Raw genomic sequence first — 24,272 nt, 5'->3', positions numbered from 1 at the left:
ACTGAGGCTGGACGATAGTATGATCAGGATACATGTATGATCATGTATCTTTATCTTGCCATAGTACATCCAGCTGCATAGTAACAATGATTAGAAAAGTTCCTTACTCAGATGCCATCTCGGTAACCCTCTCAGTAAGTATGTGCATGGCTAAGAAAGGACTCCTCAATCTCTGAATTGACGTGTGGTCTATATCCAATGAACTGCCGTATGTGTCAGCATTTATATTTCATTTTTAGGAGCACCCATGAATCGTAAACAATACAGAATTTTCCAAAGGGCATACAAAGAAAACAAAAGCAAAGTAAAGGAAGCATTGGCTAAATTGCCCAATATCATGTCTTACAACGCCATCTTTATAGCCTTGCGAATTGTTCATTTGAAAAGAGTTTGAGTGCTGTCTCCTCAGTAATAACACTACATCTCTTCTGTGATGTTCCCTTTGCAGCTCTTTGTTCTCCACACAATCGTACTGATGGTTCTTACAGGGGAGTGGAGCCAAGCCGTTATGTTCAACTACATTTTACTTGCCAATGTTTCTTTCTGGCTTGCATTAATAATCCCTTCAAGGTAAGTCACACACAGTCACACATTTATTTCCATCATAGTACAGTCTCAAAGGGCTTCACAAGTCCAATTACACATATAAATCATTAGCATCTCCTAGACTAAGGAGGAAAGGTTAGCTTAGTTATTTTTCATCCAGGCCATATTAAAATTTTCATCATCATTTCATCATTTATCGCTGTTCAAAGCATAACCTAGCTGAATGATTTACTAATAAATTATTTTGCATCCTGGTGAAGCATCTCAGTGTTTGATGAGCAGTGTTATCAGCATTATTAAGCTAGTATTTAACTACTGTATATGGTTGGTGGTAGTGGCCCGACTCCACCTGCAGGTGGATCACTGACTTCCTAACGGGCAGGAGTCAGCGGGTGAAGCTGGGGAAGCGTGTCTCTGACCCCCAGACCATCAGCACCGGGGCTCCCCATGGCTGCATGCTCCCTCCGCTGCTCTTTTCACAGTACACCAATGGCTGCAACTCCAGACACCTCCAGAATCGGTCAAGCTCCTGATGTTTGCAGACGACACCACCCTTATTGAACTTATCTCTGAGCGTAACGATTCTGCCTACAGATGGGAGGTTGACCACCTGGCTTCCTGGTGCAGCCAGAACAACCTGGAGCTCAACACCTTGAAAACAGTTGAGATGGTGCCTACCCCCCTCACCATGTATGACACCCCAGTCAACACTGTGGAGTCCTTCCGTTTCCTGGGCACCACAATTGCTTAGGACAAGTCAAAGCTAAACATCAGCCCCCTCATCAAGAAGGCCCAGATGTACTTCCTGCTGCAGTTGAAATAATTAAATCTACCACACACGATGATGGTACACTCTTATACCACCATCATTAAGTCCATCCCCATCTCCTATATCACCATCTGGTTCGCTGCTGCCACCGCCAAGGACAAGGGCAGGCTACAGCAGATCATTTGTTCTGCAGAGAAGGTGACCGGCTGCAACCTTCCTTCCCCCGAGTACCTGCTGACCTCCAGGACCTTCTGCAGACAGGAAGATTGCAGCCGACCCTTCTCACACTGGACATCACCTTTTTGAGACTCTGCCATTTGGCAGGAGGTTCCGGTAGATCAGGACCAAAACCTTACACCCCAAGAGCAGTTTCTACCCCATGGCAGTGGGGCTCACCAACAGCCATGCCCATCCTGTCCCCCCACTGACTGTCTCTCACTCACAGTACTGCCTGCAATAATGTACGAGCAATAACACTGGTGTGACGCTATGGGCTAACACTGCATAGTTAGCCCATAGTAATAATTCATATTATAATTTATAATTTTCACCTGTATACCATGACAATAATTTATCCTGTGCAAAGTATCACATTGTTATTTCTTAAATACCTGACTATTTCTGTTTTATATATTTGGCTATTTGTACATATTTGACATTTGAATTAAAATGTTCAATTTTTATCCTATTTTGTTAATTTTATTCTCCTTTTTTTTATAAAGCTTTTTATTTTTTAATGCTCATACCTACGGGTACTAAAGTGCACCAAACCTCACTAGAAGAAATTCCCTGTATATGTAAATGTACCTGGCGAAAATAAACCATTATGATTCTGATATTATATGCTATGTTTAACTGGACAATATGGGAGTTTGATTGTGCCGATGCATTGGGCTGCGGGTAAACGCTTCCAGTAGAGATGTGGGTCAGCAGCAGGACCAGTCTTCGAGACTCACCTTTACCACTCATGTTACGGCTGAGACTAGTGAACCCAAGCACAAGACACAGAGACAGGAACAGTGGCAAATATCAACTGGGATTTATTGAAGGGATCAAGGGGGTAAGAGGATGGCAAGCAAGGCAGGCGGGGAAGGTCGGGCCGGCAGGGTGAGCAGGCAGACAGGGCGGGTAGGTCAGGCAAGATGGGCAGGCAGGCAAGCAAGTAGGCAGGTGGGTAGGCAGGCAGAGAACCAGAGAGTAGAACAGGAAAACCTAAATAAGTATCAGGACCGTATTAGTGGCCGGGAGCTAGACTAACATGGCAGTTCTAACAATGATTGGAGGGAAACCGAGTCTGATATACTGCTTGGTGATGAGTTGATGGAACACAGGTGAGTAGGCAGAGCAGGTGAGGTGAATGATATCATCAGGAGAGAGCCAGAGAATTCAGCCACGCCCACCACACATAGACACACCGACACAGACAGGTGAGGGAGAGAGAGAGGGAGAGAGATAGACTGGCTGCAGGTTAGGTGGAAGCAGAGGGAGAAGTGGAGGGCGTGACACATCATTACTTTGTTCTGCTTTTTTGGTTATTCAATCAGGTTGGTTGCACTGGACAGAAGGCTACTGTGTAGCTTGCAATAGGTCCAAGCCACACTGTATGACTGTAATTGAGATATTGTTGTAAGAAAGTATGTCTCACTTTGCTATTTAGAAAAAGAAAATACTGTGTTGGCCAGTTGGCCAGGTCATGATTCAATCAAATATGCTTGATTTTATCGGGACTAGTCTTTCCAAAATCATTTGTTGTGTGCGCATCAAAGCCTCACAAAGCAATGTTCAACAGCCAATGAGATCCCGTGGCTGCACGACGGCAAAGCCAAAGAAAGCGGCCTGTGAGTCAGTGTGGACTTCTGAAATGGAGGAGCGACTTGTGGAATTGTGGTGACTCATGAATGTCTAATTAGTGTATAATGTCAGCCCTGCAAGTTCGCTACACAAACAACCATGGTGATGAGCTGTATGGCATCCATATTTATTTTGATGTCAAAATAACCCAAAATATTTTCCCTCTCATTTTGCCTCTCTCGATAACCACAAAGCTATGTCCGTCTTACGATTTGTGCCTCTCAAAGACAGCCGTTAAGTGTGGGCGCAGAAGAGACTGAAAATCTGCAAACGCCAGTCGTTAAATGTGCGCTGCTCAATCTTCTCATTGCCGTTCACGATTGAAAATATCACGTAATGTGGCCCCAGCTTATGACAGTTTTCTCACCCCGTTGGCACATAATTCTTCTATGATTACTGTGGTTTGTCTTTTTTTTTTTTCTTCACTTCTGCATAAAACAAGGTGTTTGTTTCACACACACACACACATACACATACACACACAAACCTACTGAGGCATGCTGTGAAAAAAAGAAAGAGGGAGCGATGTGTAAGGCGGAGGAGTGTTAGACAGGAGAACCAGGCGAGTGTGAAACACCCAGATATTTTTACTGAATCTCACAGTTTCACATGAAAATTCTCCCTCTCAACCCTTTCGACCTCCACTCCGTTTTTATATTCTCTCATTGCAGCCTACCTGCTCTCTCCCCCCCCCCCTCCGTTCACCATTTTTATTGGCTCGTTAATTCTACTTGAAATGTCGAATAATAAACAATCCAAAATGCAGTCAGCTGCTACATATTTTGAACTTGCAGATGTACAGCGACTGATCAAATGAAAGACAAAACAAATTATAATTTGCCTTCCTCCCCCTATAAACCGATAACATGTATTTTGCAATAAATGCAGGCAAAGAACTTGGAAAAACAAAGTGCTTTTCCTGAATCCTACATCCTCTCACATACACACAAACTTGGGAATCTCCCGCATGTCCGACACGGCATATTAGCACAACTACTTTGTATCCCAAATTAGTGTTTAGTACGTCCAAAACCATAGTAGGCATCAAATACTATGCAAAAGGCATAGTATTGGGTGATGTCATATATCTGGCGAAACATTGTGGTATGCAAATATTAGGCAGCAAGTGAACAATCAGCTCTTGAAGTTAATGTGTTGGAAGCAGGAAAAATGGGCAAGTGTAAGGATTTGAGTGACTTCGACAAGTGCCAAATTGTGATGGCTAGACGATTGGGTCTTGTGGGGAGTTCCCGAAATGCATTGGTCAAAAAGTGGTCCAAGCAGTGAATCAGTGACATGGCCATGTGCACCAAGGGCTCATTGATGCGCGTGGGAAGCAAAGGCAAGACCGTCCGGTCCGATCCCACAGAAGAGCTCCTGTAGCACAAATTGCTGAAAAAGTTAATGCTGGCTATGACAAAAAGGTGTCAAAACACACAGCGCATCACAGCTTGCTGCGTATGGGGCTGCATAGGCGCAGACCAGTCAGAGTGCCCATGCTGACCCCTGTCCACTGCGAAAGATCCTACAATGGACACATGAGCGTCAGAACTGAACCATGGAGCAATGGAAGAAGGTGGCCTGGTCTCAGAAATCACGTTTTCCTGTACATCCTGTGGATGGCCGGGGTAACACAAGACAATCAAAGTGATATTCAACTTTTACTTTGGTTGTCTTTCTTTATCAATTTTATTGTTCTTGTTGTATAGTTTTCTGCATTAGTGCCATCTACCAGACTGGAGTGGAGCAGCTTGTTGTATAGTTGTGCAGTGGAAACACAGACAATGGGCTGAAGGAACCTTTTAGTTTCTGAAAAAAGATTCCTGGGACTAAAAGTTCTGGGTACTTTGGGTGGGTTTTAAGTGTGAATGGGCAAACTTTCTGGGCAAGACATACATATTCATGAGGAACGTGTCCTCGGCACACAGCGGAACGCAGATCACAAGGACTGTGCCGGTCCGTTTCCTTATGGAACGAAAGAAAACACTGTGCGTAACGGGAAAACTTCCTCGTTCACGTAACAGGAACACACACCCCCCGCCACCCCCACCCCACCGCACCCCCAGAGCTACAAAATGCCTACAACCTGAGCCGGAGGTCTGTCCTTTTTTTTGTCCCTCTTACAGTCTATTTACGGGCCTGCTAACAAGAACAGCCAGTCATTCACCGAATACGCCGGAAAGTGTTTTTTTTTGTTGTGAAGCACAATTCCTACAATATTATAGAAAATAAATCGTGTTGAAAATTTAACTTAAGTATTAAGTTTTCACATTAGAATACATAAGTATTCTAATGTGCTTTTTGCGCTTGGTGCTTTTTGACTTTCTCCAAACCGAACATACATCTCCAAACCCAATGTTTCCAGATGTTTAGAAATATGAGAAAAGAGTAATCATAAGAGTGAATCTTACACTGTGAGGAGTGCATGTTGGGCTAACAAAAGGAGACACACACACACACAGACACACACACACACACACACACACACACACACACACACACACACACACACACACACACACACACACACACACACACACACACACACACACACACTTTTTACCCTTATCAAACATCTGCTTGTGCTGGCGTTTTATTTGTTGACTCAGTGCAGTGCAGAGCTGCCCAGTCTGTGGTGAGTGACTGTTCCATACCCGCTATGTGTGTGTGTGTGTGTGTGTGTGTGTGTGTGTGTGTGTGTGTGTGCACATGACCCTGTGTGTTAAAATGCACATGTTCTATCTGTGTGTTTGTTTTGGGCGGGCAGACAAACAAAGCCAGCGCCTTGAGAGCTAATATTTGTCCGCGGAGCTTGGCCTGTACGGACATCTGGACAAATTAACTACAGTAGCGACTAAAGCCAGGGACAAAGGAGCCAATGACAAGCCTTATCACCTGTATGAATTAGCTCTCATCTGACTTTTTCTCCCTCCCTTTCTATCACGGGATGATCGACAAGTGCAAAAAACACTCAGGGGTGTGGAGAGAGAGAGAGAGAGAGCGAGAGAGAGAGAGAGAGAGAGAGAGAGAGCACAGCTTGGTTGTTACAGGCCCTGTCTCCCTGATCAAAACAGGGCGGACACTGCCAATTCATTTTAATGTAGTGACAGAGCAAAGAGAAAAATAAATCTCCCCTGAGTTAAATCACCTTCGCTAATTCTTAGGAACTGCTCCGTCAGGGGGGGAAAAAAGTCAGACGTGTCAACCGTTTTGTGTTTTTTTTCCTGTGTTGATGCAGCAGAACAGAATGAATTTGTTGGCATTCAGAGTTAGCCTTTTCACTTTGAGCCATGTTCCAATCAAAAGAACAAGGCAAATTTATACAATTCTGAGATGAGAAACTAGTCTCGGTCACTCACCACTTGCTCACATGCTACTTTTGTTTTATTAAAGACCAACCAATGCGACCAGCGCAGACCGACGCGCTGGTTGCATTATATAGTATGGGGGTCACCTCCTCTTGATTTGCATAATCTCCACAACTCCCAGGTGCTGTGGGAAAGTGACTAAGAACTCCTTTTTAGGGCTGCGAAAAGGCTCCCGTGCCTTGGTCACACCCACGTGGCTTATGTACCTCGATTTCCTAAATGGGAAGTATAATATAATTGTGCTTTTGGTCTGTGTGTGGATACGGGGGTGCGTGTGAAGGGGCGCCATGATATTAAGTCAATGCAGATTTCCATTTAAAGATGCACGACTAAAAGATTTGGTTTCTGTCAGACAACTCAACGGCGGCACACGCTTCAACGCCCTGATATGGGCCTGCCGATTTAAGCAGCCAATCCCCCCTGCCCTACCTGCTTTGCTGCCGGCTTTGCTACCCGCTTTGCTTGCTGTGTTGCTGCGCTTCCTCCACCTCCTCTGTATCCACCTGTTGGGCTCTACTCTTCTAACCAGTGAGGGTTTGAGCTCATCACTCTAATATTTCCAGCTCATTAAACATGCCATGTTTTCTGTACACCTCGCCGGTGCTCAGATGCCCAAACTCAATCAATGCTAAATAAATAAAGATAATTTTAAAATAAAATCTAAGAGTTTGTCAGTCCGTCAGTACTAAAGTAAAGAGGAAAGTGCAGCCAAAGCAGTATTCATCGTTTGCAGATCAAATAGTCAAGGACGCCCTTTGTGTCTGATGGTTTGGCGGGTTTCTCTGAGGAAAATGTTCACCTTAAAACTGAAAGAAGTCTTAAGAGTGGGGTAAAAATGTAAAGAAAAGTGGCATGTGGTAGAAAAAAAATTAAAAAAGGGGGGACTCGTCGATGCATTCTCCTTCGCCGCAGCTGTGAGAAAGAGAGGCCCTGCAAAGCTTGTTGAGTCAGATTATTGAAGTTGATTTCAAAGTCTTTTAAAGAAGTTATCAAAACCAGGCCGGTCGGTGTAGCGGAGGGGAATGAGGATTGAAGCCTTATGGGGAGTGACAGCCAGCAGATTGCCAAAGCTCCAAGCTCGCCCTCAGGTGAGAGTGGGGGGGCAGATCACCCCCAGTCCCCGCCCCTGTCCCCCACTGATGTTTAGGCGTCGGGGAGGCACAGCTGTGAGTGTACGTGTGTGTTTGAGAGAGCGGCACACACATCTACCAACGCATGCATTTTTAAGTATACGCAAATGCTCAAACCTCCGTTGGTTGTGTACACACACACACGCTGTAAATGTTTGTTTGTGCGTGTGTGCATGTGTGTGGGTGTGTGTGTGTGTCAGGCAAGGCCCTTGCGGCTCAGGATCTTCTGTCACTAAGCAGCTGACACTACTTAGCGGCAGACTGACAGATTTTTCACAAACTAATTTGACTCTGCTGAAGACTAGTACACAACGAGAAACTTTTTTGCCTTACCTGCCGAAAAAACATTGTAATAGAGGCAATCAGCTCACTCCCGAAAGCTTGATAGTGTCAATAACAGAGACAGAGAGCAAGCGAGAGAGAGAGAGAGAGAGAGAGAGAGAGAGAGGGTGACCATGGTTCGATTTACGCCAAAAAGAGGTGAAAACAACAGATTTTGGTGGGTCCTTCTTACCTGTAATCGTAAACATCACAATATACTTCACATATTCACGCCTGGAAGAATCTTGTAATAAGATTTCAGACACCCCTAAAGTGGACCATACCATCACACTGAGCATAGCATTCTGTGGCGCAGCTCGGCAGCGGAGGGCGAAAGAGGTACTTGACATAGTGGATTGTCTGTGATACTGGGTAGGACATAAGCCAGTATATAACATGTAGAATTGTAAGTAATTTGTATTATTAGTATTTGTAGTTTTTTAAGGAATTTTCCATTCCAGTTGGTGGGGGTGCCTGTATTTTTGCGGGATATCGGTTTATAAAGAAGCGCTGTGGTATGAACTTTTAGCGCGCGGTTAGATCATTTCACCTCTGCTGCATAATACGCAGCTGGACCCCCCGCGCACGGATAATAAAAACGCCTCAAGACGTCGATGCGAATTGGGTTGTCCCCAGAGCCGCATATGGAGGGGCTTATTTGGCCCTGTCAAGATAGGCTACGCTAATTCACTTAGCTCCCAGATACTGATAAATTGTCCCTCTTCTGTGAACCAAAAAAAAACAAAAAACAGACACCTAACAACAACATAGATCTGGGTGGGGAAAACCATAGGCCTATTCCCAAACAAACATAGGCCTAAGTTCTCAAACTTTCTTTTATGTGTTTGTCTTTTGTGTGTGTGTGTGTGTGTGTGTGTGTGTGTGTGTGTGTGTGTGTGTGTGTGTGTGTGTGTGTGTGTGTGTGTGTTTGTTCCTCTAATGGTCTTTTTGATCTAAGTGTCTATTCGATTGTTACCTTGTCTGTCTCTCTATCGGTTTGAATTTCTAAAAACGACGACCCACTATTTTGTATATAAAATGTCTGCCTTGTTGCATCCATCGAGCCACTGAGCAAAGCGCCATGTGGGCACTTTATGGGAGTGCACGCTTCTTTTTTTAAATTTCCCCATAGAGACAAAAAAATCACTTGAGGATCATAAATTTCTCTTTGAGGTTGTGAATGGAAAGATCATTAAAAAGACCTTTGTTTCATTTTGTAGACACTCCAAAATAGATGTAGACCAGATATACAGCACCAAAACTGAATCTTTGACTGTTGGGTTATCAGTATGTATGTACAGTATGTTATTAATTGTCTTTTCTTTTCTTAAGCGGGTTTATTTTTTGTGTTTTGGGTGTCATGATAGTTAAATCCAAGGCTCCATCGAAATAAGGAAATAATTCCCTGAGGAACGTTTATTCTTACCCTGTTTTGAATTAATTTCATTCTTTTCATTCTTTTATTATTCTACTTTGTAAACACATTTTGCTTTGTTTGCTTTGCTTTTATCGTCACTACCTGATGGCCTTCTTTTAATGTAAAGCAAAGGTTAATATTATTTTTAGGTGGACTAATTGCCTCCTGGAACTGTGCCAATCAAACAGTCTAAATAACGGCCCGCTCTGCCGCTCTCCTCTAGAAGTTCTACCCTCAAACTCAGCCCCGCTATAGTGACCTCGTTCACAGGCTTTTTCATCTATGGAGGGGAAAGGGAGGGAGCTAACGATCCCCCCCGCCCCCCACCCCCAGTGCACTCTCATTGGTCGAGTTGAGGAAAACGCAGCTTGTAAGTTGTCGTGGCCATGCAAGTACATCCCTGTCCGACATGAGACGTCGTCGTGGCTTCAAAGACAAAATCCTGACGAAATGGACAGGTTTGGGCTTGTTTGTCTGTTCTTGCTCTGTTTCCCTCTGGAATGTAAATGACAACACCAGTTGTGTGAGAGGGACGCGGAAGTATTCTCAAATGAGTTCCCGAAAATCGGGGACAGCAGTCAAAGCCCGGGGCGTCATTGCAAATGGTTTTTATTAGCTCTGGGACTGTCAGAACTACTGTATATGTGCGTGGTTGGGTATTCTCCCGACCTCTATCGCCTGTGTGATCCTTCAAAAAATACATAAAAGGGGGAAAAAACCCCGAAATAACCACTAATGAACATCCACCAGGGCCTTTCCTGGATCTGCACTCTTTGCATGCAGATACAGAAAGCTCAAAAACTTGTGGAGGTTGCACGAACAGACGGTCGTCGAATGAATTAAACATTTGAGACATGAGTAAGGGGTTTTTTTTTTCTGCTGTTGTCGTTGTTTTTTTTTGTTTTTTTTCCAGCGGATGAAAAATAGATGCTGTAAGCCTTGATGTGCAGATGTGATGGGAGCAGAGTCGACAACAGGAGAGCGTCACACCATGCCATACCCTACCCGCCCTAACTCCTCTAGAGGATACAGGAAAAATACAGATATGCCATGCCATTCCCATTTCAACTAGTAACATTTTAAATGTAACTATGGACAAGCTGTTTTGACTCGTAATTTCTCATGATTGGTAATGAATAAATACATATTTACAAGTCAAACAAAACATTTACTACTGCAAGAAAAGCCACTAGACAACAATTAATAACTACTAGTACTCAGTAAATATACAGTATACTACTCCAGGAATGATCGAAATAGATACTAGTCGGAGGCAAATATTTTATATCTGAAACCTGAGACTATGGCAAGCCGCTTTAACATTAACATTAGGATAAGCTAGTGACTTTTAAAAAGTTAGTAGTTCTTATATTATAGGTACTAGTTGCTCTTCCAACAGTTACTAGTAACTATTTTAGTTTTACTAGTCAAAAATGTATTAGACACTAGTATGTATTTATTAGATAGCAACTATTCCAACAGTTTTAATTTAAAGAATTTTAAAACAAACTTCTGTCTGGGTGCAATGTCATGCAAACACATGAATGGTGAAAAAGGAGTGCTATTAGCTACGCTAAATGTCACACTTGTGTTGGTAGTAAACGGGAGAATTACTGTTTTCTGAGTTTGCCTAGGACACACCACTTCCTGAAAGAGCACTCAGAGTGGGGCATTTGCCCATGCTACGCAGCAGCATGAGACTGAGTAAATTGAATACATCTACAATAGAAAAAAACAAATTTTTTTAGAGGCCCAGTTTTTATTTGAGGAAATACAGTACATCTACAATAAAAACACTGTTTCATCTGGAGAAACAGGGACGCGCAGCGAAGCAGAGATCGCTTCTGAACTTTTCATTCGGTGGGCCAAGCTCACCCCTGCCCCCACTTACCGCCGGTCTTGACTTATCACAACTTGGTCAATTTATTCATTGATTCCTGTGGTGGTCTGTGTTTCAGTGACTAGTGCCATTTTCAGTTGTAGCTAGTAACTTTTGTTTTACCAGTATCAATCTATGTTTTACCAGTCATGAGAAATTACTAGTTAAAACATCTTGTTGATGGATACATTTAAAATGTCAATAGTAAAAATAACAAAGAAAAGACCCTAGTCACTGATGAATAAGTACCTACTTACGAGTGCTGTCTGGTGAACCCAAATGGAGGACACCACAGAGGCTCAGGAATAGGTGCAAAAGGTGCAGTGGCCCAGAGCTGCGGAGCTGTCCAAGGTCCTATACTATGAGGTTCAATGCCATCTGTGGTTCAATGTCAATTTTGACCACTTTATCGCTTTTATCCCTATAACCGTTAGTTGTTTTTTTGATATCTTTTAAGTTTGATTGGAAATATGGAACAGTTTTTGTCAACTTTTGTAACGTCTTTTTTGAACAATAATTTCTAAGTTACAACAAGTTGCTTTGGAGTATGTTTTGAAAACCACCACCGACTGCTGCCCATTCCGCTACCTTCAGATGCCGTGACAGTTATAATAATTATAATAATGATCTCTAAATATTATTTACAGACCACTGGAAAGTCTGGGCGAGACACCCCTTATAGATGCGCTTCAATCGCACCAGCTCTCTAAAGAGAATCACGCAGTTACCACCAGCTCTCTGCAGACGGTAATAATATTACTCTAACTGCATGGCAATTAGCTCCGGTGTTTGTGAATTGGTAGTTTTTAGCAAATAGGCTCATTTGCATAGAATGGGGCCAATTTTGCACCAAATATATGCATAATATCTCATTTAAATACTCGCAAATAGCATCGGCGCACCAAGAGGCTATTTGCGTGGCAGCACAGTTAGGGGTGCATTTTAACAGTTTGCGGGTTCTTTGTGAATTAGTGCTTTTTGTGTTATTTGTGCTGGTTTAGCAGCTGCAAAAGCCGTCCAATCCTTTTTTGAATTCGCCCCACTGTTTTTATTTGTACTATTTGGAGAAACAGTGAAATGGGGATGCACAGCGGAGCGGTGATCGCTCCCTCTCTATTACGCAATTTCGTACGGGTGGGGGATCACGAGATCGGAATACAGTAGATACAAATATATAAACAGGCAAGACGCAAATAGAGGAAAATATTTAATATCTGAAATACGGAGCCCCATAAGATTCAATGACATTGATTGTAAATTGTACAAATTGTTACTTCTAACATTGCAATGGTTACTAGTAATAATTAGATAAATTATTACTATCTAATAAATAAGTCCAAGCACCTCGTACATTTTGACTGGTAAAACTAAAATAGTTATTAGTAACTGATGGAATAGCAACTGGTAACTAAAATATAAGTACTACTCACTTTTAAAAAGTGCCTTGTTCGTTTTATGGATTAAACATTAAAATGGCTTGCCATACGATTACGCATGCAGAAAAATGCAGAAAAATGCATTTGTATATGCACAAAGCACAGACGATCTAAAGACTGGACTATCATTTACTAATGCAGCGTCTGTTCAAAACATTACTGTTCTGAAGGTCCTTGAGTCCCCGCCCCGCTGCTGCACAGAGCTGAGCGGCTCGCTGTTCACTTGTTTATTCAAAGTTTATTAGTATTAGACATGTTGCGTGTCCAAACTGCACCTAATTCGACACAGCACGTCCCTGGATCCACAGCAATACACCCACAGTGTGAAGTAGATGGGATGAACGGCTGTAGAGATAACCAGAGGACATACAAACATTTTTCCTTCCTTTATAGTTTGTTTTTTTTAATTTTGCATGATCATTCTTTATCCCTACGCTTTTGTGTACTGCATTTTCTAATGGTCAAACCACACATTTGACATATCGAAATGGACTTCTTCAACTAAACCTCGTGGAATACAGCGGCATCACCTTTTGCAAACCCGATCGACTGCTGACATCTAGTGGACTTCGCACAAGATTGCAACGAAATCCACCTCAAGCTCTTGGATGTTTGTTTTTTTCCGACTATACTGTGTGCTTGCTATATTTGTGCCGATACTTTAAATCAAAAAGTGTATAAAGTGTATAAATTACGAGGAAAAAAATAAAATATAAATAAATAAATAGTATATATATGTGTGTGTGTGTGTGTGGGTGGGCCCTTGTGCCCAATTACGCGCATTCAGATTCAGGGGGGTCCAACCCTGGACTCTGAATGCGCGTCAAACCAGCCCCACCGTGAGGCAGACCCTCCACAGGCCACCTGCTGGGATGGAGCTCAGGCTGTGTGCGGTAAAGGGAACACGTCGAGGTTTTGGTTGTTGTTCAGTTCCCGCAATAGGAAAACAACACGTAGTGTTTCAAAATGAACGAACCGCGTCTTTGTCTAGTTTTATTTTGTTATTAGTTTTGAAATCACTTTACGCGGCCGCAGGTGTGCGACGCCATCGCCGTTGTTAATTGGCCTAAATCCCATGTGCGACTTATTGCGTGTTTCAAGCGTTGTGCTTCAAACGTCGAGACTTGTTTGCTAAGGTTTTTTTCCACCGCGTCCTTGAGGAGTTTGAAGTGCTTTAAGCAATTTAAGCAGGCAAATGAAATCCCGTGAAAACACCATTTTGTGTTGAAGTGCTTGAAAAGTCCTTGGGGGCGGCAAAGCTGATTGAAAAGCGTTTTCCACCGGCACTATTTTCAAGTCAAACACACATAAATTTGTGTTGATGGATAAAAAAAAAAAAAAACCCAGATAAAGTTAATTCAGTCAATGAGGTTGCATTAGGAAAACGTGCGTTTGCACCTTCAAGGCAACAGAGCAACTCAAAAAAATGGTTTATGAATTTGGAACATATTGGTCCACCAAGTTGTGTTTTACCTCACACAGCGCTGATAATGTGTTTCTGAACTGTAATCTAGATGCTGGACCCTGAGTGTCTGAAGTCTCTCCACAAATGGCTGACAGAGAGCAACGTGAAACTGACCCATATCAATGGACAGCGGAAATACGGAGGACCCCCAGACGGTAAGGGGTGTAGGGATTTTGGGAGTTTCTAATGCCGTTCTGGTTAATTATTGTCTTTTCTAGATTTTACTGTTATTTTTTATACCTGCGGGTTGGCATGGCACAAAAATGCCAATGCTATTAAAAATGTTAACTTTTGGCCAAAATCTCAAATTTCCCAAACAAATCTCCCTCAACTATTTTCAACATCTTTAGGTCTAGGTTGTGCAATCGCATATATATGGATATGAAGGATCTGACTTTCACATCAACGCTACTTCTCTGGAAGGACAACGGACGAATGAGAGCTGTACCCGTCTCAGAATTTTGTCAGTTGAATCCGATTCGGCTGTTCAATGAAAATATTAAACTATTCTGGCTCTTACACACGCACAAGGAGACGAAGGCGCAGGCTGCGCCCCAATCACCCCCCTCTCCACGCGTAATGCGAAGAAAATAAAGCAGTGTTAATTCTGCTCTTAATTAGTTTTAGGGTTTCTATTAAAAAAATAGAACCGATAAGAGTACTGTCAAAGTACCGGATCAATAAGGGGTGTCCAGGCGTGGCTGATTCAAACATATATTTTTATGATTCCCCTGTATGAATATGATTATAATTCCTCATTTAAATGTTATCCCTGTGCATATTGTAAGCTTCTATCTGTTTTATCCTGTTATTGTCAAATTTCAAGGGACAGCCCTACAAAAACGAAAGACAAAAAAAGACATTTGCCCCATAAGTCGGTTCTAAAAATAAAACTCTGTTTTTTGTGTCGTCAAATATATTTGTTAAGAATACAAAAGTTATGTAACCTGGTGTTGCAATATGTGACCCCCCCATATGTTGAGCTCATTTATTTCACATGATATGAAGGTGTAGAATGAGAGCTTCGAAACAAGATACCACTCGTGGGAATAAGGTAAATATTTTGGAAGATATGGCTTATTAAAGATTAAGGTTTTGAAAACAAGTTCTGACAAATCAGGCTTTAAAGTTTTAGAGACATTTCCAGACTTTTGCAGTGCAAAACAGCCATTTAGAGACAGTTTGTGCTTTAAATTGTTACATTTAGATAGTGCTGTAGACCTTCAATGAGATAATGTTCAACGTGTTTTTCTGAAATAATATTTGAATCGTAAATTTTAAAAGAAAAATATTTATATATATTTCAAGTTAATCCTTTAATTTTAAGTTGAATTAAAATTGTTTTTTCATTCTAAGTTTATGCTTACTATACAAGCATGACCCCCCTATTATTCTGTAACTTCTAAACATTCCAACTTTCTGCCTTAATTGTTTTATAACAATTCCGGGAATGCTAATGACGGGATCCTCCCAGCCATTTGCATTCTGGAAATTGTTTTCTGTGAGCACCCCACTCCGCCTCCTGCTGCCAGTTCCGCAATTTGATTGGCCACTCTCTCTCGTAATCCATTACAACACGGAGATTATGTTTTCACGTAGTTCTTGCTTTTTGTGTTTATTTGTTGTTTCTTTGAACATCATTTATGGAAGTGACGCTCTTCTTCCTGTCCTCTGAGGCAGCATCAGCGCAATAGTTTTTATCACACAAAGATGTGGTGTAGTCATTCACGGGTTGATAGAATTAATAGCCTTATTTTATCAAAACTGTTTCACATTCTGACTTCACATCACTCTGAATATCGAAGGATGATCTTGATCTGAATGTTTGCATTAAAGGAAACCATAAGATCGCCGTTTGTTCAACAACTGACGCTGATGGAGCACATAGCCTCGACTTATTTAACTTATATTTAGACATCAAACTCAGTTGAGATGGAAAAGAATTTGAGAAACATAAATCTGCTATAATCTCACTTTGGAACAAAAAATGTGGTTCCAATGTCTTTCACGCACAGCCACTTGTACAGTCCTCCGAAATATGCCAGTTTGGGACCATGCAGGTCACATATGTGTGACTTGTGGAATCTACTTAAAGGCTTGCTAGCAAAAGTACATTGGTTTCTACATTGGTTTCTAATGCCAAATTCGCAGTTTACAGGGGCTATTTTCATTGCTGTGTAACAGTGCTGTTACCGGTTTGGCACCCAAACTGGTGACCTGCTTTTGTAGTTAAAAGAAAATAGCTGTTTTTTCATTTATTTATTTTTATATGCTCCTTGCGCTGTCCCCCGAAAAATAATTAATTACTTTTTTATTGGAATTTTTGGTCCATTTATGCTATTTAAACACGTGTAAAAACTAAGGATGTTAAAATATGCCGACTAAATGACTGTCTCCATGTCAACAGTAAAATTGATCATTTTCTTTTCTTTTGTAATGGCCTATTGAAAATGTAAAAAAAAAACTTTCCTGTTTTCCAAAATAGTCTATTCAAAACATTCAAAGTAAAATAAAAAAAAAACTACCTGTACTGTTTTCCAAGTGGGAGCAGGAGCAGTGTGCACCTGCACCCCTGCCACAGTGTGCGCAGCAGTTGTTTCGCTTTCTCACTTATACTCGAAAATTGCAGCTTTGCATAAGATTTGGAGGGTCTCAAGAAACTCTGTGGCGTGAAGAAAGAGCCTATGATTTGGAGTTAAAGATCCTTCCTGGGCCGGCGCGCGTGGGAGCTTGGGTGCACCACTGCCTCCGCCCAGTCCGTCTGGCATATATTTACTCATCTATATATTTATTTAGAGATGGGTCCTAACTAATATTGCTATCGAGCGCTAACAGCATGTCCATTCGCTCATCGGATATCGGACTGGATCCACGTGCCAATCCAAATTCCATTCCATAGCTTGTGCTGAACCATGAACCCGCGGTTTTATTTTGCCAATGTAATGGTCTGCCTCCTCAAGAATTAAACTTGGCAAATAATTAACCTGTAAAGCGCAATCTGTGAATAGGAACTCCAACACTCAGTTGGAGTTGGGCAAACTGTCACTGCACAGCATCCATTCAGCTGTGTTGTAGGGCTACAGGAATGAAATTCAAATAGACTTTGAATATGCATTGAAATGAATTTGTTGCTCAATTGTGATGAGCAATAAAGTTCAATAAAAGTTAATCCAGTTAGTTGCACAGTGAACGCACATTGGAGAGAGATATTCCCGGTAACAATGTGCAAAGTCTGAGCGCTAAGGGCACCAGTTTGTTTCCCTCTCCTCCGGTGTTTCACTATGTGTACAAGGGGGAGTGCGTCTTTGACTAGAATGTCCAGTAATTCAATAGATGTAGGAAATAAACCCAACCATCACCGACGGAATGTCCTCTAGTGCAGATGTTCCCAACCACCAGCTCACAGATTGCGCGCGCCACAGGGCATTTGCCTCTGGACCGTAAGAACGTGGCTTGGAATTTTTTTTCAGGAGCAATCTGCTCCACTGCGGAGCAGCAGCAAAAACAGTAAATTAAATAAATCAACAGTTTTTATTTGCTTTGTTTAAAGAAAAGATCAGAGCTGTGGAAAAATGCGTAACGCCACCCCCGTACAAAATTTGAGCATTAAAAATTGGAATATATTAGATTCAAATATGTGATCGCGTGATTGTCCATACTTGATTGCAAATTAATAAATTTTTCTTTTATCTGTTCAAAGCGTAGCTTAAAGGGATATTTTTGAAATGTTTAATACTGTTTTAACAATTATCAAGATGGGAGTGGACAAATATGCTTGCTTTATGCAAATGTATGTTAATTGAATATCAATTAACAACCCAAAATAATGACAAAGGTTGTCCAGAAGCCCTCAAAAGTACTGCATTTAAAAATATGCTCAAATCATAACATGGCAAACTCAAGTCCAGTATTCCTGTCCATGTTGTGTGTTCTTTTATTGTTTTTTTTCCCAACTTTTTTTTCACTTTTTACATTTTCTCTTTGTATGCTATGGATATGGCTTTGTCTTATCTGCAAGATGGTGGTGGAAATCTTGGTTATTCAAGGGAACAGCTGCTCTCACTCCGAACAATGGGGCACAAAATGTTTACCCCGTACCAGAGGAACATCCCTGTACGCTCTCAGAGTAGTGAATCCAGGAAAATCCACGTTACCGTACAGTGTTGCCAGTTTGCCACGTTTCCGTGAAACAGTAAACTACACTCCCTGTAGAACTTCTGGTTGTGACCTAGAACGGTTAAGGTGACTGTCAGTCAGCAGCAGTCGGGACATGGAGCTGCGGGTGGTGAGTCTCCCGTCATATTACATGCCAGGGAGTTCTTGCATGCCATTTTTGTTTGCGTGTACATCCCTCCACAGGCGCACGCAGAGACGGGGTGTGACGTCATCCACTTCACAATCGCAAGGCTACAAACACAACACGTGTTGGCGCCATTGGAACTACGGGTCGGTCAAAATAACAGAACTTGCGTTGATGCATCAAAAAAATGTAGTGTCGTTAAAACAAATTTGCATTATCGCATTAACTTTGACAGCCATAATTAAAAATTATAAAGCATTATAGAAGAATATCTTCAGCCCTAAACAATGAGAAGAAAAAAAAGAGTATTGGAATCAGTATCGGTATCACCCTATATGTATTGGGATCGGAAATGGAAAATGGATCGGTGCATCTCTACATTTATTATGATTATTTTATATATATTATTATATTATTATGATTTCTTTGTTTATTTCAGGATTTATTTCATAGGCGTATTTTTTTACTTGTGTGCTATGTCCACATACATCCTCTTAGTGAGTGCAAGTGAATGAGCTGCGTGCACTGCTGCTCAGTCTGTTCCTCTCCGGCATGGGGGGTGCGGGCCAGAACCGCATCGGGTGAGTTCTGCTTGACTGTCCCTTGCCCCATCTATTCCAGCATTATCATGCCATATGTGGAAAGGTGCAAGATGGAAATTTTCCCGGTGTAGCTGCATGTGTGAGTAGTTGAACTCACTAACGGTGCATGAAAAGTCCCTAGTAATTTTCCGGGAACTAGAAGAAGAACAAGAACAATCTTTGTCACACAGCACACCACACTGCTTGCACACACACACACACATGCACATGCTTTGATGGTGGCCGGTGAAATGGTTCCTCTGCATTTGACCCACCCTGGCTTGTCCTTCCTCCGGGGCCACAGCCAGGAGCAGTGGGCAGCATACATGGACGTGCCCGGGGACCAGGTGATGGGTGTCTATCGCTGGTCAGACGATGATGTGTGCATGTTTTTGGGGGGGGGGGGGGGTCCTTACTGACGTGAGGTTTAGGAAACCCCATGTGGGCACGGGGAGAACATGCAAACTCTTGTTCTCCCCGGGAGAACATTCAGCCCCTTTCTACAGTATGTGTGAAAGGGGCTGAATAATGGCATAGCCGTCAGTGCTGAGGGGGTTGGAATACATGTGTTTAAATCGAATCATGACCTTAAAGTCGAATTGTAGATTTGAAGAATCTTGACACCCCTCATAACTACCTTGAAAAAGATAGTCTTTAGCATCCGTGCTATAGAGATTGGAATGGGCCGGTCTTACGTGAACTTCCTATCGGAAGGAATCCTGTGATAGTATGGTTACTGCACAAGCTACACTCACTGAGCGCTATATTAGGAACAGTATACAAATTCTTCTTGGAATGGATTCCACAAGATGTTGAAAGCATTCCTTGAGACTCTAGTCTATGTTGACATGATTGCATCATGCAATTCCTGCAGATTTATCAGCTGCACATTCATGCTGGGAATTCTATCACATCCCAAAGGTGTTCTATGGGATACAGATCCAATGACTAGGAAGGCCACTGTTACCATGTCCATGAAACCAGTTGAAGACAACTTTTGCTTTGTGACATGATGCATTATGCTGGAAGTAGCCATTATAAGATGGGTAAATTGTGGCCATGAAGGGATGCACATGGTCAGCAATACTCAAATAGGCTGTGGTATTCAAGCGATGATTGATTGGTATTATCAGGCCCAAAGTGTGCCAAGAAAAAAATCCTCACACCATTACACCACCACCACCACGCTGGACTGTTGACACAAGGCGGGTTGGGTCCATTGATTCATGTTGTTGGTGCCAAATTATGAGCCTACTATCTGTGTGCCTCAGCAGAAATCAAGATTCGTCAGACCAGTCTATACTTTTAGTCTTCAACTGTCCAGTTTTGGTGAGCTTGTGCCGACTGCAGCCTCAGCTTTCTGTTCTTGCCTGTTCTTGGCTGTTGTAGTTCATCCGCCACAAGGTTCGACAAGTTGTGCATTATGAGATGTTTTTCTACTCCCCCCAATTGTACAGAGTGGTAAGCTGAGTTACCGTAGCCTTTCTGTCGAACCAGTCTAGCCCTTCTCCTTTGATCTTATCAATAAGGGGTTTTTGTCCGCAGAACTGCCGCGCACTGGATGTTTTTTGTTTTTTTTGCACCATTATGCATTTCTAGAGACTTTTGCGTGACAATCCCAGGACATCTGCAGTTACAGAAATGCTCAAACTAGCTTGTCTGGCACCAACTAGCAAACACTAAGACCACATTTTTTCTGCATTTTGGTGGTTGATGTGAACATTAACTGAAACTGCTGACCTGTATCTGCATGATTTTATGCATTGCACTGCTGCTACCCGATTGGCTTATTATATCATTTTATGAATAAGTCGGTGTACATGTGTTCCTAATAAAGTTCTCGGTGAGTGATATTTTCACGCCTGTAACCAGGTAGGCTTTCTGAAATGTTATCCTGCACTGTGACTTTTATTAAGCCCCTGACTGTGGTTCAGGGGTGTCTATCAGTTTTCTTGGGGTGTGCTGCCATCTTCTCTACATTGTGTATACTAATCATTTAGTTGTGTGGTAAATATACAGGAAAATAGCGGGCCAATTCGAGGTCACCTATTTGGTCACTCATCCCTCTGGTTTAGGCTGGGTGGGGCCCATGCCCGGTGAGGGGTGCGAGGTCTTCATCAGCGGGATCCCACGGGACGTCTTCGAGGACCGGCTGATCCCACTGTTCAGCGCTGTGGGGCCCCTGTGGGAATTCCGCCTCATGATGAACTTCAGCGGCCAGAACCGGGGCTTCGCCTTCGCCAAGTACGGCTCACTTGCACTGGCTGAGGCTGCCATTCACCAACTGAACGGCCACATGCTGGAGCACAAGGTCTGGCTCAATGTCTGCCACAGCACGGAGAAGCACCATCTCTGCATCAGCGAGCTGCCAGACAACACCAAGCGGAAGGAGCTGCTAGAGGTAGGATGGGTGGATTTTGTTAGCAGGGGTGAGGGCTGTTGGCGAAAATTTGAAGGATTGCTGTGCCAGTTTTCAACCTGGGCTTTATAAATGTTGCCATCATTTGTAACTGTTCATAGCACAACCTTGCTGACCACTTCACCATGTAGAAACTTAGAACTTTGATGGAGCTGCTCACTGATTTAATGCTGTCCAATCGGGCAACGTTAGAACTTCTTATACTTTTTAAATGGAACCTCAACATTCACGGGTGGATTTAAACTTTTTTTTTTAATAATAATAAATTAAATTACAGGTTTTTGAGGGCATATTGACTATTTTTGTTCTTTTGGCTACATGCCCACCAACATAGGAGGCTAGAAACAGGAAGTTGCACTGCTTCCTCCTGGCAGCCTACTTTAGGCAATGTTAGGCTTTGTATGTACTTTAATATAGTCTGTGTTTAAAAATACCCTATTCATGAATAGGCTTGTAGAGCACTTTTCAAAATAATAAGTTCTTCATTAAAAAAAGAGAAGGTTAAAAGACAGTAAAGCAGTCTAATAAAGTCAAAAACATTGCACTAAATGCACATCAAAGAGAATCACCAAACAATTAACCCAAAAAAAATATTCCTCCAAGGCACTATGCAGCTTGACAGAAGGCGTGGCAGGATTGTCTCTGAAGATGGGACCCGGCATAAAGGGAACGTCCGCGTTGGTGACGTACTCCTCCCACCATGCTGCCTCCATGGCCAAGAAAGTTCTGGTAGAAGGTAGGTAGACAGCAGCTGATGGATGCTCAAAGAGGACTCTGGTGTTTGTTGTCCAATAGCATATTGACAGTGCCAGAAACTGCCAAATGGAGGCATTTTGCAGAGTTTGTTCTTATTTAACTTTGACTCTGCTAAGTCAGTTCTTATTGGAGGCTTTGCTTGTGATAACTCTGAATATTCTACTTGCAAATGTACCTCAATCAGCCACAGTAGTGTTGGGAGGAAAGTGCTTTTGTTAAGACTGTTAAATGATAATTGTCTTCTTTGTAATCAAAGCAGAAATTCAATACTACACAATAAGTTGACATCTAGTAAAAGTCTATCTAAAATGTTTTGTGCCATCAGCCTTTGGGAGTTAGCCGTGTCCTAGTTTCTGCATCACTGTTCCTTCTCCTCTCAGCTCTCAAAAAGCACTTTGCAGTGACAGTCTCCATTAAGTGGCATCTGCACAAGTCCACAACCAGGGGCCCGGCGGCACCGCCGAGGGCCTCCAAGCCCCAGCCGTTAAAGCCGCCGCGCCACGTCCCAGTCTGGCAACAACCATGTCTGTCCCCCCACCCCCGCCTGATCAGCCACGACCTGCTGAATGAGCAAGGGGACATCCAAAAGGCGGTCGTAGGGCCCCACGGCCCGTCCACCTCTCCGGTCCTCGCCCTGTCCCCGGTATCGCTGCTCAACAAGATGTGCGAGGCTCGCTGGGTGAGCAGGCCGTTCTTCGGGCTGAAGTGGAGCCATGCGGGCCCAGACGGATACCTCTACTTTGATTACAGCGTGCGCATTCCCCACCTGATTATGCCGTTCACTGGCCAGGTCGGCGTCCTTCCGGCACAAAATCCCGCGGGGGTTCTGGAGGAGGCCTACCAGGCTGCAGCCAAGCAGGTCCTCCGAGCCCTGCAAGCTCTGAATAGCGAGTCCGACTCGGCTAGCTAGCTTAGTGCAGTTACATTAATGCCAACTGTTGTTCGCATTGAATTGCATTTCACTTTAATCTTGTTTCATTTCATTGTTGTTCATGTACCTGGCTTGTTTTTCTGCATGTTTTATTATTATGATTGGTGTTCATGAAGGTTAAGCCGAATTTGTCTGTTAAAACGTATGCAGTTTGTTTTAATGCAGTTTGTGTCATGCATGCTCTATATTGTGTTTTATTGTTGGATGTTTCTCATTTTAATTAAAATGAGATTTGAGACAAACAGTTGGAATTCTTAAACCAAGTGGGGGGGGGGAAAAATTGGAAGAGGTTTTTACAGATTGTAGTGTTTTAGCTATTGTTTTAGTTGAAACCCAAATGTATTTCAGCTAAATATATTTCAGCTTCAACCAATATGCAGGTTCATAGATGGTGAATTCTAAGTTAAAGGTGAGTTGCGATTGTGACTAACAGAAAATGTTGTCCAATTGAAGCTGGGGGTGGGGTTCAGGAGAATTGAGCGTTCTGAACTTGGATTAACAGGGTGCAACAGCACTTAAATCTACCCAATGTGACAAGGTTTTAAAGTGGCCTTAGACATGCTCCTTTACAACTCAGTGGGGCCTAGGCCTGTATTTATTGACTCAGAGTAGGAAATTGGTTGCAACTACCTGAAAATTATCTATGCTCAACTTGATAATCAACTTACTAAGACATTGTCTTGACAGTGATATGGAATCATTTGTGATCAATCTTGTACAGGAAGGATTACACTGTCCAAGATCCCCTGCACTTTCTGCACAAACACGTTCTCATAACTTAAAAATTGTTACTTTTCAACAGACATTTAGGTCGGTCGTGAACCATCTTGATATATATGGTGGCACGGTGGTGCATTGCACTGCTGCCTCACAGCAAGAAGGTCCTGGGTTCGATTCCCGCCTGGGGCGCTGTTGGCACCGTGCTCCGGCGGGTTATCTCCCAAATAGGAGCCTTTCTGTGTGGAGTTTGCATGTACTCCCTGTGTTCACATGGGGTTTCCTCCACCTCACGTCAGTAAGGACCCCCCCCAAAAACATGCACCCATCATCGTCTGACCAGCGATGGACACTTATCACCTGGTCCCCGGGCGCGTCCACGTATG

General features: G+C 42.8%; 1 protein-coding gene across 1 annotated transcript; it reads left to right on the top strand.

Moving 5' to 3' along the window:
* Window positions 1–14,231: 14,231 nt before the first annotated feature.
* dnd1 (DND microRNA-mediated repression inhibitor 1) lies at window positions 14,232–23,148 on the top strand (the record flags this gene model as incomplete). Its single annotated transcript, XM_080007678.1, has 4 exons — window positions 14,232–14,337; window positions 21,139–21,464; window positions 22,086–22,218; window positions 22,619–23,148. 4 exons carry the CDS (start codon window positions 14,232–14,234, stop codon window positions 23,146–23,148), a joined length of 1,095 nt encoding a protein of 364 aa, XP_079863804.1.
* Window positions 23,149–24,272: the final 1,124 nt, after the last annotated feature.

The sequence above is a fragment of the Zeus faber genome, assembly GCF_960531495.2.
Source record: "Zeus faber genome assembly, chromosome: 10".
Classification (NCBI taxonomy): domain Eukaryota; kingdom Metazoa; phylum Chordata; class Actinopteri; order Zeiformes; family Zeidae; genus Zeus; species Zeus faber.
Note: the sequence above shows the minus strand (reverse complement) of the source record. Positions and strands in the feature narration are given on the sequence as shown.